Genomic DNA, 15494 nt, shown 5'->3' with positions numbered 1-15494 from the left:
CATACAAGAAACGGCCTTTACCAGAAAGCTGGGTCGCATCCTGGTCAGTCGTCAATTATCCAGCAAGCACATCAACGTTAAGTCCGTGGGGTAAACCATCTATCATTCTTACAAATAACGATAGGTTACATGCGTCCGATGAGATTTCACCTCGACGTCCAATACTATGGCCGGATCTAATCGGTTTTGTGGTTTAGCAGATACTAGTTACGATGATGCCATCTCCACGAGCATTGCGTGAGGCGAAAGCTACCATACTCGGCATTAATAACCGCACAATCTCCGCTAGCGGAGGCGATCTGATGCAACGGTCAGGTAATCAAAGAATTATTATTCGTATCAAGGTTTGGCTATCATTTGGTGAGTGTCACCCGTAAATTCTAATCCAGTCTCCACGCCATATCCTCAACTCTTTTCACACAGAGGCAGTCCTAGCAATTGACTTATAGATCTAATTTCTTCCCTCCTGATACTTATGATCGACTCTACCTCGTGGACAAGTACTGTCGCACCTTGTAAAAGGCAATGCCCAGAGCCCAGATGACAAGGATGACAATTGCCTGAACAGGTGCAAAGATGGCACCTCGAACAACCACGAACCCGCTGACTAGCACGAACACTACTGGATTGATTGAGAACGTCTTGTATGGTCTCTCCAGATCTGGTTCACGATATCGTAGGATGATAGCACCCAAAACCGTGAGGAAGAAGAAAGAGTACTCTCCCAGACCATTGAGCGTCAAAAGAGCTCTAAAGCTTCCGAAGAGAATATAAAATGACGCAAGAATAACTGAGAGGATGACAGCGTTGATTGGCGCGTCTCCAGCTTCTTTAGTAGACTCGTCTTCAGAACCCTCGGCTTCTTCAGTATCAGGCTCAACGCCGACTCTGCCAACAATGGTGAAAAGACTAGGGATCCAAGCCTTTCTTGCTGCGGCGACGCACATACGGCTCGCGACGAATGAGTTGCCAAGTAAAGACCCTGCGACGACCAGACAGATGAGAACAGCCGTGACGATACCGAAGCCTCGACCCAAAAGGCGCGTGAGGGCAGTGACGGCCACGCTGTCGGTTGTACTGACGACGTTCCATGGGAGTAGAACGTAGTATCCAGCGTTGGCGGCAAGGAAGCAGATGATCGCTGTTGGGATTGAGGTGTTGATAGCAAGAGGGAGTTGCTTTGCAGGTTGCGAAAGCTCGGCGGAAACATAGATGGCCTGTTCAAGTCAGCGCTGAATTCATGTGCAGGCAATCAGGAACTCACCTTGTCCCACCCAGAGTAAGCCCAAAGAGCTGCATAAAGCGCAGCAGAATAATGTCCAAAGATCTCCCACTGACTCAACTTGCTCCAATCTGTATCCGGTCCATTCGGATTATACGTATCTCTATACTCAAACCAGTTCTTCTTAAACCAATCGCCTCCCCCAGCTTCTTTATCAGGATGCGTGGCATGAACGCCGACAACAGCTAGCGCGGCCATGACCACGACAAGAATACTCACAAACTTGAGAACTACAAAGAAGCCGTTGAGCCGAGTACTTGCTTTGGTGCTGATGGAGTTTGCGACGCTCATGATGATTAGTACTAGAATTGAGAGGAGCTTGTGTGATATGCGGTGGTCTTCGTTTATCACGCCTGCGGCTGAGTATGCGCTCTCGACAAAGACGATGGAGAGGATTGCTAGCGTTGTGGGCATGACGGTGACGATCCATGTCCACGCTGCGAGAAAACCCCAGATATCGCCATATATATGCTGGAGATATGGTTGAACACCACCTGCACCCGTTAGCTCATCTCCACGTAAAGGACCAGGATGAATCTTACCCTCGCCAGGAATAGCAGTCCCAAGCTCAGCAAACGTCGTAGCACCCGTCCACGCCAAAACACCACCAATCAACCAAATAACCAGCGCCAATCCTGGTGATGGAACATTCGTGTCGATTGAGCCGGGAGAAGTAAAAACTCCACTGCCGATGACGATGCTCACGACTATGCCGAAGGCTTCGACGGCGCCGAGGTTACGCGTGAAAGTACCCCGCGACGCGGATGCATCGTGATCTGCTTGGCGATGTTCGGACAGAAGAGGCTGCTGACTCGCGTCTTCAGCGCGTTCTGAAGACATCTTGAGTTGGGGTTATATGAGAGGGTTGTGCTGAGGATGAAAGAAGGATGAGGCGATGGGTTGTGAAATGGAGTCATGACCGAATGAGCCAGGTCATTGCGTGATGCGACGGGTAATCATCGGCTATGACGTGATGAAAGTGTCTGGTCACCAGATCAACAATCAAGGTCCAATAAACTTAAAAACCGAAATCTATCTAAGCTTAATTGATACTGTTACTTCTATCGTACATAGTGTTCATATTATCGTTCGAACCGTTGGCAGTTGTGCTCTACTTGACGGAAACTTCGGTGTAAAATGCCCCGAGATGAAACCCGTCGATGCCACTGGGCAATCAAACAGCCCCAATTTCTCTTGGCAACACGATGATCCTAAACAGATTCTCCCGTATCGACAATTAAACACAGTAAATCCCCTGTTCTGAAACTCCATATTGAAACCGTTATGAACCGAAACATCAAAAGTCCACCAATCGAGGAACTTCGTCTCGCACGTCCCAGTTAAGCTTGAACCAAGCATAAAAACAAGATGATCGCCCCGATTATCATTACAATATTTCGACTATCCTTCATTCGTTTTTGTCTTTTTTAAATATCAATTTCGTTTCTTCACTCTTTACAATGGGTCTATTCAAGTCTGCGACCATAACCCTCCTCGCCGCTGGCGCTCAGGCTCTTCCCCAGGCCGTGACACAAACAGCTGATGTCCCGGCGGCAGCAGAGACATACACCGCGAATCCCAACATCGGCCCCGGCGGCTCCAACTTCAAGGATTCAGCGCATTTCCGGATCTACGCTGGTTCCGCCGATGCGACCGCCCAATCGCTCGAGATGCTCGAAGCAGCATACGAATGCTTCGTTGGAACGCTAAAGTGGCGATCGCCAGGTCTTTCATTCAACGATGAGACTGATAGTGGACCGAAGTACAAGACGAATGTCTACACTGTTGGTGACTTGGGCAGTGCGGCGGGTGTGATGCATAGTGATCAGGCAACGGGCATGGCGTACCTTGAGGTTGTGGATCAGTACCTTGCTGTACCAGGTGTTACTGTTCATGAGTATGGTCATGGAATGCATTATCATCAGAAAGCTTGGGTGAACCAGGGTCGAACTGGTGCTTGGTGGGAGACTCTTGCGAACTGGGTCGCTGATACATACAAGACCTCTGACATTTGCGCTCCTGCGCGAAAGAACCATAATCAGGAGACTTCTCCCACTGAGATTGAACTTAAGAAGGTTCTCGGTGATTCTCACCAGGTCATTGTCGATGGATCCGTCGATACGGGTAATTACTACCAAGCTTGGCCTTTCCTGGCGTATTTGACCTACAATCCTGATGACTTTGCTGGTCTGGGTCAAGACACCATTCGACAGCTACAATTGCAGTATGAGAAGGATAGCAACGAAACTCCTCTTCACACTCTTGCTCGCGTTTCTCAGAACACTACTGTTGGTGATATCGTCGGTCGCTACTGGGCTCGTATGGCTTACGTTGATATCGGCCATCCAACCGCCCAAGAGGTTTTCTTCCAGCAACGTGCTGATATTCCCTTTGCAAACATGGAAGCTGCGGGTACTGGATCGTACAAGCCCAAGGCGGATCGTCAACCTCGTTACATGGGCGCCAACATCATTCCTCTCGACGTTACCGGTACTTCACTCGACGTCAAGGTTTCTGCTGATGCCGAGTTTGTCGCTACTGTTGCTATCTACCGCGAGGGCGGCAAGTCTTCTTATGTTACGCTTAGTGACGGAGCTGGGACTGTTCCTGTTCAGGCCGGTGACGATGTCAGTGTTGTTGTTGCCAATGCGCCTGCTAAGCCTATCCTTTACGATGGCTTTGATCTGAGTGCTGAGGTTTCAAAGGGTCTTGATTATACCATTAGCATTACTGGTGCTACTGTCAAGGCCTAAGTTTTCGAAGAGTCTTTTTTTCGTGTATATAGCATTTACACTGTAGAGCAGTAAATATTGAAAGGCAATATGAGGCCTAGATACCCAAACTGCGCGGAGATCTCCATCGCTCAATGATAGTTGTCAGGATCTCTCATTCTCTGAGCTAATACTCATCCTAAAGATATCCCAGCCAATCCACATCCTCCCAGACTAGATCTGTACCAAGATAGTCGAGTATAAAATTATCCAGCCCTTCGGGTGTCGGGAAAGCAGTGTTTTCCTCTGCACCCTTCGTGTTATCCAACAGACCTTGAAGAAGGTTCCGACTGCGAGTGCAGCCAGCGTCAAGTGGCTCCATTAGAGCGAATAACTCGATTGCCTGACAAACTGATTCATAGCACTTCAAGTTATTTGCCTCTTGTTTGTCCGACATCAGACCTAGAACGAGGACCAATGACACTTGGAAGAGGTTCCAAGCACTATTCCAGCAAAGGAACTGGTTGGAAACCCAATCCAGGGTCATTAGGTCGACTCCCTCCTTTGCAATCTGTATACATTTTCGGGCATGGCTCGCTTCTCGGGTATTCTCTTGCCCCCATGGCTTCTGACGCAGTGCTGATATTAACAAGCCTGGACGGTAGAGCGTAAGTCGAGTCGTGACCCATCGCCACCAAAGAATCGCTCGTGCAGTATTGACACTTGGCGGGCATTGCTCACGATGAGCTAGAAACATATGTAATGAGTCTTTCCAGGCAATAAGGTCGCGATCGAATTCGTCGACTTCATCGGGCCTTATTAGAGGTAATCGGGCGAGTCGCTGTTGTACACGTGTGGCAATCCTGCAGAACCTTTCACTAGCGGCGAGAGAGATAGTTCCGTAATCCTAGGATATAACAGTGTGTTTTAGCAAAGACAGCCAAGGGGCAGTGATCAGTGTGGCTTACCAGATCTTGGAGGGCTGACATGGGCGAAGTCAACGTTATAGCTGGGTCCCAATATCCGTGACTAGGACGCCCCAGAGTGGACGAGGCCCACGTATCTAAACACAGAATGGACCACCACGTACGTAGTCGTGTTGCCGTTGAGCCATTGGCGGGATGGAAAGCTGTGGTGGCAGAGGCTTGCGAAACCTGAACTCTATGCAAGCCCATTGCCACGGCCATCTGTAGTGTCGCTCCCATGACAGCAACTGCCATATTCGGCTTGTTGAGAAAGTGAAGAACCATGCCACTATACAAAGCCAATGCTTGCACCATGTAGAGATGACCGGAACCAAAAGAGTTGATGTTTAGATGGGGTAGAGCTCGCTTGTAGAACGGGTTGTGCGCGCTGAAGTGGATTGAGTCCGATGCCATTGACCCCATAACGAGCACCATGTTCATCAGCGCCAGCCACGGTCCAGCTTCATCCTCTTCGGTATTAGATTGAAGATATCGTTGACGAAAGTCTGCTTCGTCTACCATTGGGATCACAGGGTGTATGTGGCTGAAATAGGCGTTTATAAGCGGAATTTCATCCACCTGCAGGCAAGCTATGTCGCCCGGACTACCAGCCAGGCTTGAGGGACTCCGCCAAGCTTCAGCGCCCTTGGGAACTCGTTGCTGCACATGAGGAGAGAGATGGGCGATGACTTTCAGAATCGTAGGGACGGAGGATATACCCAAGTATGAGGCGTTGAGTGATTGTCGTGAGAAGGCTAGTCCGTTGACGTCGTCTGCCACGCGCGACGTCTCGCTTTCGGTCTCGGATACTTCATCCCAAGTAAAGTTCTGTTCCACCGACGGTTCCAAAACCTGCAGATGATCCTGCGGTTCAGTCTCAGCAGCAGGCGGGGGTACCTTGGAAGCTTGCAGTCGCATCAGCAACTGCTGACGGGTCATGGAGGAGAGTTCATCAAGTGAACTCGAGGGGAATAATGATTCGATGACTTTCCGGGCCTTGGCGTAACTATCGGTAAGTTCGGCGTGAGATCTATTAGCTGCAGTGTCAGAGCAGGCCCACTTTGTTAAACATTAGATGCGTGCGCTTACTTTATAGATACATTGTGTCTCTTTTTCCTTGCAGGATAATGGCACAGATGTGGGACGAGGTAGTAGACGCATTGTCGACAGGGAAAAGTCTGGCCTTCGCATTTGACTCGACGACGTCTGCATTCGGCGCAGGATGAATTGGCCCGCCTGCCGGTTGTCTCGGGGAGTTCCATTGTCATGCAATTCGACTCCGAATTTGATGAGAAGAGTTCAGGGAGACATCAGCGGTGAGGGATAATCCTTTTGTCAATGATTTAGAGGCTTGGGCTAGGTACAGAGTGAGCCATCGCGCGCAACAAGCTTAGGCAACAGTTTAACTTGGGATCAAGTGGCGCACCTACAGTGACATTGAGGCGTTTTGCTCTACACGGGCCTGTTTCAGAACTCAGGACAACAAGGTAGGTAGCATCCACTATTCGGATCCGAGCTTCACGGATACTTTCGAGTACGGTAGTTAGTGATGATCATCTCCGATTTCACGAAGATAGAGTACGGTAGTTTTGACAAGCAAGAGAGCTCCAAACACATGGCGTGATACAGAAACCTCGGCAGTGTCTGGCAACACGAGCTATACCGAAGATGAAAAGTCGTTGGAGCCGCCAATTGGTGACACTAGGGAGGAGATATGAATCTCCGCCCTAGCTCCGGCATGTCCGAAGCTATCTTATTATGGAGCTTTATTTCCCGACTATTTCTTTAGCAAAAAGCTTGTATTAAGACTTTAGATTGGCGCCGATACGAGTTACCGACTTTATTGTAATTTAATTGCCGTCATTGAGATCCGGAGCTAAAGACTATATCTATCTGAAACCGCAGGTGACGAAGACACTACGAGCTAGATCCAGCTACTGCTTACCGTACCACCGGGACACGGCACGAAATATTTAGTTTTATTGGTTCTATTCATCATTGGCACGGTGGATTGGAAGGGGCGCAATAACCAGGCCTGAACTCCGGTGTATTCTCTGCTAGTTACACTCAAGATGTGCTCGCTATCCTAACCTATAGCTAAATGATTTTATCTACTAGAGCCCCGATATTGGATGCTATCTCTCCTGTTATAGTACTCAGATAGTCGCACGCAGTGTAGTCAACACGAATATCGCTTATGTCTGTTTGGAATAGCTCGAAGTTCGCCATACTTCGCTGTCCGACCGTTGTGCGTACCGATCCTCCCGCTGGTGTAAGAAGTTGAGCTCACACTGGTGGCTACCACCTTCAGACATTTGGTCGAAGATACTGGGCTTTGTGTACGCCCAAGAAGCCCGCGTGTACCAATCGACACCAACGAACCTGTGCTATGAAGACTTCTTCTATGACGGCATGTAAACTCGATCGAAGGTAATGTTGCACTCGCGTGGCTCAACTAGAGTGGGTTATGTCGACTCGATGGCTAAAACGCGTGCTGTTATTTCGGGGCTATTTCATCACGCGTGAGCGAGCTTTTTAGGACTGTCGCGTACGAGTTAGGCCTTGGTGTTGTTCGAGGTGTAGAAACTGGTCTCGCATGTCGTCCTCTCCGACCCATTCGACATCAAGCTTGTTTATGCCCATGAATGCATTTTGTATCGATCGTAGAAACCACTCGTCGGGATTTGGTGTGCGTTGAACATATATAGAACAGTATTTTATCTGTTGCTTACTATTGAGTGCAGGTGAATAACCTTCAGGCGCTGTCGTCGTCATCTAACGTTTGAGTTGATAGCTGGCCTCCTGATCGACGATATGTGTTGCAGCAGCCAAGGTAGATAATCCGAATAGGAAAGTTAGAGCCAACCAAGGTGCATAGAGACTGGGTCCATGCGTGGTATGTTTTGCGTAGCATTGGGGTCTTAAAAGATCCTATCCAATGCCACCGTGTTTCCCCTCATGATCACCGGTCAATAGCCCTAATCTGCATCAACATGTCACGTTGCAATCGTGTCTCACACATCGGCGACAACCAAATCAGTCCATCCGCTCACAGGCCAAGCACAAGAATGCAACCCTCTACCACGTATATTCCGACTCTTTAGGGCCATGGGCTAATGCGGCAGTTCGGAAATCTGTAACCACGTCCTAGCGCGTCTCCACCGTCGTGAGCATCCCTACCTCTTCGAGTCTTCCCCGCATGCTGGTCCTTTTATTAAGAAGAAGTTAATGTATATCTTCCGCAGATTGACCTGTCGTATCCACATTCTTGTCTTTAACTTTCAATCACTTAACCTTCACCATGTCGAAAGAGCTTGATCAGTCTCACAGTGAGCATGTTCATGATGCCAATAAGGAAAAGAAAGAAGCTGTGCAGACCCCAGACGCCATCGCGACCGCCTTGAACAATGTTGGAGCTCCCTCGCCATGGGGCAAAGGCCATCTGAAGCTCTACATGGCTTGCGCACTCATCTACCTATGTTCCACCATGAATGGCTACGACGGCTCGCTCATGGGTTCGATTAATGTTCTCTCAGAGTATCAGGAATACTACGGACTGGGTGATACCGGGTCGACCTCAACTGGCTTGGTGTTCTCCATCTTCCAGATCGGACAGATGTCAGGCGCCTTGTTCACCTGGATATGCGACTGGAAGGGCCGCAGGTTGACCCTCGCTCTCAGTTCGTTCCTCATCTGTGTATCTGCCATCTTTACTGCAGTAGCCCCGACTTTGTCTTCGTTTATCGCCGCGAGATTCCTCCTCAGCTTCTTTTCGACTATCAACACCGTCGCTGCGCCGATGCTTCTCGTCGAGATTGCGCCCCCTCTACAACGAGCTACAGTGGCGGGAACATATAACACTTTATACTACATGGGAAGCATCATTGCAACATTCAGTATGTTTACCCAATATGTAAATAAAATTGATCAATTTGGCTTACTAGGCACTAGCATTGTACGGTTCCAACATCCATTTGAGCGGCAACATCAAGTGGCGTCTTCCCCTCTGGCTGCAGATGCTCTGTCCCGGGCTCGTTGTCCTCGGTAGCTGGATGTTACCTGAGAGTCCGAGATGGCAGGTTGCGCAAGGAAGAAAGGAAGCAGCTCGCGAGTTTATCATTAAGCATCACGCAAACGGTGATGCAGAGCACCCGATCGTCGCTATCGAAATGCAAGAGATTCACGATTCACTCGTTGAAGTTCAAGGACGTTCCCAGTGGGCTTGCTTCGACCTCCGAAGCCTTTACAAGTCTCGCGCTCGCCGATATCGACTTATGCTTGTCATTGCCATGTCTTGGTTTGGTCAATTTTCAGGCAACAATGTTTCGAGTTATTATCTCCCATTGATGGTGGAGAATGTTGGGATAACCTCTACAAACATGGTTCTTTTGTTGAATGCGTTCTATGCGCTCTCCGGATGGGTCGCTGCTACAATTGGAGGTATGTAAAGTTAAAAAATTCGGCAACTATTGCTTACCATGATGGATGAAGCTCGTCTGCACGATATTGTTGGAAGACGCAAGATGCTGATGGGCTCGTGTCTGGGCATGTCCATCGCGCTCGCTATCGTTGCCGCTACAGCAGCCGAGTATGAGCGATCTGGCAGCACACCTTCAAGCTCAGCAAGCATTGCGTTCATCTTTATCTTTGGGGTTGTCTTTGCTGTTGGATTCACTCCAATGCAGCCCATTTATCCAGCAGAGGTTTTAGCTAGTAAGTTCCTCCTGGCACATTACTGCCTGACATGATCAATCACTGACACAGACAGATGACCAGCGAGCAAACGGCATGATGGTCTTTATGATAACCTCCGGCTGCGCGGGGTTCGTCAACACTTTTGCGGCTCCAGTTGCCATGAAGAACATTCGGTACTGGTTGTAAGTACATGTTCGAAGCCATACTATAAGCTATGCCCCTAACCAATTGTTACAGCTACGTGTTCTTTGTGTTCTGGGATCTCTTTGAGTTCACCATTATCTACTTTTTCTTTGTCGAGACCAAGGGCCGGACTTTGGAGGAACTGACGGCTGTATTTGCAGCCAAGAATCCACGCAAAGCAAGTACCAAGCGAGTCTCAGAGCCTGAGTGCTAGACAGTTTAAATAGGTTGGCTATTTGAAAGGTCGGATCATGGATCTCATAGCTATAGTATCAACGTATGTAACATACATGCCTAGTATCAACGTATGTAACATACATGCCAATTACAACTATATAAGAACACCAGTACATCATCCGCTGTGAGGAGGTTAAAGGACACACAAGTGAATAGTAAATTTAGGAGGTCATATCAATCAGTAGCTCTCACCGCGAACGAGGTCCAAATGCCCACATCGATATCGAGTCAAATAGAGATGTAGGTAATCTAGATTATTATCTACATAGTTCTGGCAATGAGAACACAACGAGCCATGCTTACTCTTGCCGATTAAAGAAGCACAAAAAACGAACTAACGAAAGTTAGCAATTAAGATTTATCCTTACCATGTTCGATAATATTAAGGACTAATGTGTATATTGAGATCACGGCAAAGATGGTTGATCTTCCAGGTATAGGGCTGTGAAACAAGCTAGCGGCCGTCAAGCGCTAACCCGGGCTTTCATATTCGCGTCCAAGACCCGATGAATCCCTGCCCCAAGCAGCCCAGATCTGAACTCCGAGACTCTGGTACACGCTAGAATGGTATTTTGTAAGTCCGCGCAAGGCCATGTCAAAGCCAAGATTGTATATTCCTTGCTTAACAGCCCACGCGTTGCGAAAAGGAGTGAAAACGCGGGGAAGATGCACAGGTCACGATGTCAAGTTGATTGATTCGTGAACGGATGAAGCAAGGGTATATATTATCCGATCCTTATTCAGGATCTCAAGAGGAGATCGCAACCCTTTGCTTAGGTCCAAGGTCTTGGTATTTCCGGCATCTACGGATATCACCTAAAGTGGAAGCTTGTCTCAGGTAGATTTGGACGCTAAGACCAAGATTACAGTGTCCCTTTGAGCCTTGACCAAGGCAACCTTCAGGAGCTGGTGGCACCCATAATAGTTTAGTTTTTCTTATATAAGATAAGATTACGGCCCTTCAAGCTTTTACGATAAGCACCCTAAGACTCCTCGATCCATTCTGAACTATTCCCTCATACCTAGCATCAATGAAGACCTTCAGTCTTTTCGCATTGGGTCAAGCTCTGCTTGCAGCAGCCTCTCCTCATGGCTCCAAGCTCCCCGTTCGCCAGCAAGGCAATAGTTTCGCTGGCGTGAATTCCTTCTTCCTTCATGCTTTCAAGCAGTAAGGCTCAGCCCTTTCACATACCCAATGACGATATAACTTACATCCATACAGGCAAGATAGATTGGAGGTCCTAGACGCCATCAAGGATGCAAATCTCAAAGTCCTACGCATCTTCATTTCGCCAACTGGCCAGAACGCCAAGAACACTGGCTCAATCGCAATGCCTGACATCGAACCCCAAACCGTAGGTGTCTGGGACGACACCCAGCTCAGAGCCATAGATCAACTCATGGTAGAAGCTCAAGCGAGAGGCATCAAACTCACCATCGCGATCCATGATCGCTACCAGCTCGGTTGCTGGGGAAGCGATGCCTATGTGTCAAAGTACAAGCTGCCTGCAGTAGACTGCAATACTCAGCCCGCTAGTGCCAACAATGTTGAGTTCTGGTACTCGGACAAGAATTGCATTTCCGATTTCCAGAATCGTATTCGTCATGTCCTGGAACATAAGAACACACTGATTAGCGGAAGTCCCGCCTGGAAAGATTTGAGCAGCCATATCTTTGCGTTCAATGTTCAGAATGAAGGGCAGGGCCATTTGAACAACAATGTTCCGCCGCATCCGTCGTGGTGGTGCGATCGAGCTAGCTTCATGCGGGGTATCATGGGTAGCAGCAAGGTTCTAATCTCCACCGGTAAGTCATCACTCACACATAGCTACCCTTCCATCGCTAACACAATATCGTAGGTGGCGGCAACGAATTCCCCAACTCAGACGTCGCAGAGAACTGGGCTTGCAAGGCCTTAGACCTCGTCACCATCCACTCCTATATGGGCGTTAACGAATTCAAGAACAAGGGCCCAGTTGCGCTGCAGCACGCAAAGAGCGCTAACAAGCTCATGCTCTTTGAGGAGTTCGGAGCTACAGGGGACAGTAAGTCTACCACTGTCGGTCAGCATATAGACGTGTTCAATGGCCTTGGTGTGCCGTGGATGCCCTGGCAGATCAGCAAGCCTGGTAACAAGGCAAATGACTATGAGTTTTGGACTGATGAACCTACTTATGATGTTGTTGAGGATGGTTCGAATGATGCTCTGGCAAAGAGCGCGGCACAGACTTGGTCTATCTAGGACTATGAGGAGCATCGAGTCTGCTCAAGTAGAATGGTCATGGGAAAGGTTAGGTTCTATAGTTCGACTACGGTGGACTTATTCGAGCAAATAATAGCTGGCTATTAGTATGCGCAAGATTGAGACCAGCGGGTGGCAAATACTCCCAGTATCATATTCAGGATATCTTTATTATTCTCAACCCTCACCCAGCAGACTTGGTGTTCGATCGATCATAGAAATACTTATTTCAGTTTCCTGCAATTCTTCGTTTCCAAGTTCAACTGACGCGGAGAAAGCGATTACACTCTATTTAACTACGGCGTGTACTTCGCTATACTAGGTTACCGCTACAAACATTATCCGTTATGAAACAATTTCGTACATCAACACAACTTTGACACGGCACATATGACAACAACCACGAAAACCCCCGTTCACTTCAAACAACCGCTTAGGGAAACCCGCCACCAAAGATGCCGCCACCACCGAATATACCACCGCCACCGAAAGGGTTTGGCCAGTTTGAAGGATCAAGGCCATGCAGAATCTGATTCCCAATGTCTTCAAATTCTCCCCCGAGCTGTTGGAACGCCTGGCCGATCTGATCAGCGCTGAAACCAATATCACCCAACAAGCCGTTAATCTGATCAGCACTCCAACCATACGCCGTCTGAATAGCCGATGCTATCATCTTAGCATCATTGCCGAACGTACTCTGTAAAGCCGACGCCACTTCTTGAGCAGCGAAACCTGCTTGCTGCAAGGTTTGCGCGACAGCAGTGGCCGACAAGCCATAGGCAGTTTTTAGGCCATCTGCTATAGTGTTGGCGGCGAAGCCTGCTTGTTTCATGGTGGAAGCTGCTTCGTTGGCGTCTTGGTTGAAGGCAGTTTGCAAGACGCTTGCGACGTTTTCAACGCCTGTAATGACGCTCTGTTGGACCTTGTTGGCCCAGGCGCCAGCTTGGTTTAACAGGTCGCCGAATATCTGACTGGCGTTGCTCTCGATATTGTTGAGGATGGCGTTGAGTAAGTCGCTTACGCTTGAGATGTTGACGTCAGCTGTGAAATCGCCAAAGGTGCGTGTCAGTCCCTCGAAATCGAAGCTGCCACCGACTGACAGCACGATGTCTGATGAGCTTGTGTTTAGTGCAAAGTGCGCACCGACCAGCGCTTGCAAAGGCAAAGATCCGAGACTTATACCGGCGATTGATGGTAGTGAGATAGTGTCGTTGAGACCGTATTGGAACGAGGCTGCCAGGTTGTGAAAATCGGACAGTGTGCAGCTCATATTGGAAGTCAAGATGCCTCCAAAACCAACGTCAAACTTGATACCACCCGAGGTAATATCGGCATCGAGGTGCCAATTCTCAACCTCGAATAAATTGATAGCACCGTTGATATGTAAGAAGGGCGAAGCCAGCGTCTGGATCTTCAACACAGCACCACCAGGAGGTACCATCTGCTTCATCGTGGCATTTTGGAGCGCCTGCTTCTGTGCAGCCTTGGTGATGATCTGATTATTCTTGATGGGATTGCCATTAGCATCCACCTTCAAGCTAACGCCGGTGCCATCTCCCTTGATCGAGAATATGTTGCCGAGCGACAAGGGAGACATCTCAATGTCAGCTTTTACCCCGTTGGTGAGGTCAAGTTCCACGTCGCCGTAGAAGTCAAAGCCAAAGATGTCGGCTGCTGCGCTAAAGCCGTAGCCCATGTTGGAAAGGGATCCGTCGGGCAACACTACAGGTTCCATGGGGTTCTCAGACCACTGGAAGGAGAGGTCGGAGAACAATACGGGAACGTCTACAGGACATTGGGCGTTTGTGAAGACTGTGTACACGTCCGTCAGGTGCATCTTTGGGACGTAAAAGGATATGTAGAGCGGGTTTGGCACCTCCTCTATCAACTGACAGACAACCACAAATGAGTCATCGTCAAGAGGCACGATGGTGTTGTTACCAGCGTCACCGATGTGCAGTTGACCTGATAAGCCTATTGCAGCACTAGGTGGCTCGAAGATGATTCCGATGCCTACTCCGAACGAGTCAAAGTGCACGCCTTTCATGACTGGTGGCGCCGGTAACGGGCCCTTGTCACCCTTGATGACTACACCAAAGGCAGCCTCAATATTGTCGATGGTCATGGACAAATCAGCCTCAAACTTGTTGTCGAATATGTCAAAAGGCATGTCGCCAGTAACGGTGAAGACAACAAACTTGAACAGTGGGTTGATGTCAATGGTGGCAGTGGGTTTGTTGATGTTCAAGGTTCCCGCGCCTCCAAAGGGTACGTGCATAGCATCAAGGCTGATAGACAAACGAGTGCCAAATATGTTCAAGCCCACGGCGTAATTGAACATGACCGAGACCTGCAGGTGCTGGACGTTGAAAAGCGACCCAAAGAACTGCAGTGCCTCATCTGACTGGGCAGGCAACTTCTTCAGGTCTATCCCGGCTTGAAGAGCGAGGATATCATTGTTGGTGTTGCAAGTGAACTTGGTCACCACAATATCAGGAAGGAATTCAGGCCATGTTGCACCCAGTAAAGTAGCGAGCGTACTGAGCGAGTACAAAGCCTGGTCCATAGGCTTGCCTTTAGACTCAGGTTGCTCTGCTGTGTATGTGATACCCATCATGTAGGTAGCGAAAGTACAGCTCTTGTATTGCTCATGCTGAGCAAAGAACTTGTTCACAGGCGTGACTTGTGGCTTGGATGTGTCTTTCCAGATAGCATTGAAGGCCTGCGTAAGCGGGTCGTTCTTATTATTGGTAATGAAGGTGATGAAAGCCATGGTTTGAGCCATGGCCTTGACATCGGCTTCACCTACGGCAAATGGGCCAGTGCTCACATCTTGCAAGTAGATGATGCGCGCCAGAGGGGAGTTGGACTTGGCATCACTAACGATGAGCACCGAGGTTGGGTGCTTGAGCTGCACTGAAGCTGTAGTCTTGGCTGGTACAGTTGCAATGGAGGTCAAAGTGCCGAAGTAGTTGGTCTTGTCTTGGTCACTGAATGAGTCGTAGACTATGACGCTGACGTCCAAGTGATTGGCAAAAGATATCTTGGGGGCAGCCATGATGAGTGCTGAAAAAGAGAAGAGGTGAAAGGGAAAGGCAGTGAGAGAGTGTTGTGGAGTTCTGATTACTGCAGCGGTGGTGGGTGATATAATTAACTTATGGGTTAATGATCCCAGAATG

The 15494-nt window shown here is 48.8% G+C and overlaps 6 protein-coding genes across 6 annotated transcripts; 3 read left to right on the top strand and 3 right to left on the bottom strand.

Annotated features, from left to right (window-relative positions):
- Nucleotides 1-485: 485 nt before the first annotated feature.
- FTJAE_7539 (large neutral amino acid transporter) lies at nt 486-2122 on the bottom strand (the record flags this gene model as incomplete). Its single annotated transcript, XM_037354265.1, has 2 exons — nt 486-1217; nt 1265-2122. 2 exons carry the CDS (start codon nt 2120-2122, stop codon nt 486-488), a joined length of 1590 nt encoding a protein of 529 aa, XP_037205415.1.
- Nucleotides 2123-2742: 620 nt separating this feature from the next.
- FTJAE_7538 (uncharacterized protein) lies at nt 2743-4035 on the top strand (the record flags this gene model as incomplete). Its single annotated transcript, XM_037354264.1, has 1 exon — nt 2743-4035. One exon carries the CDS (start codon nt 2743-2745, stop codon nt 4033-4035), a length of 1293 nt encoding a protein of 430 aa, XP_037205414.1.
- A 157-nt stretch (nt 4036-4192) lies between these two features.
- FTJAE_7537 (lactose regulatory) lies at nt 4193-6119 on the bottom strand (the record flags this gene model as incomplete). The annotated part of the gene is made up of 3 exons (XM_037354263.1): nt 4193-4900; nt 4962-5995; nt 6059-6119. The coding sequence occupies 3 exons, from the start codon at nt 6117-6119 to the stop codon at nt 4193-4195; spliced, it is 1803 nt and encodes a 600-aa protein (XP_037205413.1).
- Nucleotides 6120-8259: 2140 nt separating this feature from the next.
- FTJAE_7536 (lactose permease) lies at nt 8260-10050 on the top strand (the record flags this gene model as incomplete). The annotated part of the gene is made up of 5 exons (XM_037354262.1): nt 8260-8854; nt 8910-9398; nt 9450-9671; nt 9727-9835; nt 9891-10050. The coding sequence occupies 5 exons, from the start codon at nt 8260-8262 to the stop codon at nt 10048-10050; spliced, it is 1575 nt and encodes a 524-aa protein (XP_037205412.1).
- Nucleotides 10051-11104: 1054 nt separating this feature from the next.
- On the top strand, nt 11105-12315 carry FTJAE_7535 (glycoside hydrolase; the record flags this gene model as incomplete). Its single annotated transcript, XM_037354261.1, has 3 exons — nt 11105-11241; nt 11296-11879; nt 11933-12315. The coding sequence occupies 3 exons, from the start codon at nt 11105-11107 to the stop codon at nt 12313-12315; spliced, it is 1104 nt and encodes a 367-aa protein (XP_037205411.1).
- A 433-nt stretch (nt 12316-12748) lies between these two features.
- On the bottom strand, nt 12749-15373 carry FTJAE_7534 (s-layer domain protein; the record flags this gene model as incomplete). Its single annotated transcript, XM_037354260.1, has 1 exon — nt 12749-15373. The coding sequence occupies one exon, from the start codon at nt 15371-15373 to the stop codon at nt 12749-12751; it is 2625 nt and encodes an 874-aa protein (XP_037205410.1).
- Nucleotides 15374-15494: the final 121 nt, after the last annotated feature.

The sequence above is a fragment of the Fusarium tjaetaba genome (genome assembly GCF_013396195.1).
Source record: "Fusarium tjaetaba strain NRRL 66243 chromosome Unknown NRRL66243_c0000153, whole genome shotgun sequence".
NCBI classification, from domain to species: domain Eukaryota; kingdom Fungi; phylum Ascomycota; class Sordariomycetes; order Hypocreales; family Nectriaceae; genus Fusarium; species Fusarium tjaetaba.
Note: the sequence above shows the minus strand (reverse complement) of the source record. Positions and strands in the feature narration are given on the sequence as shown.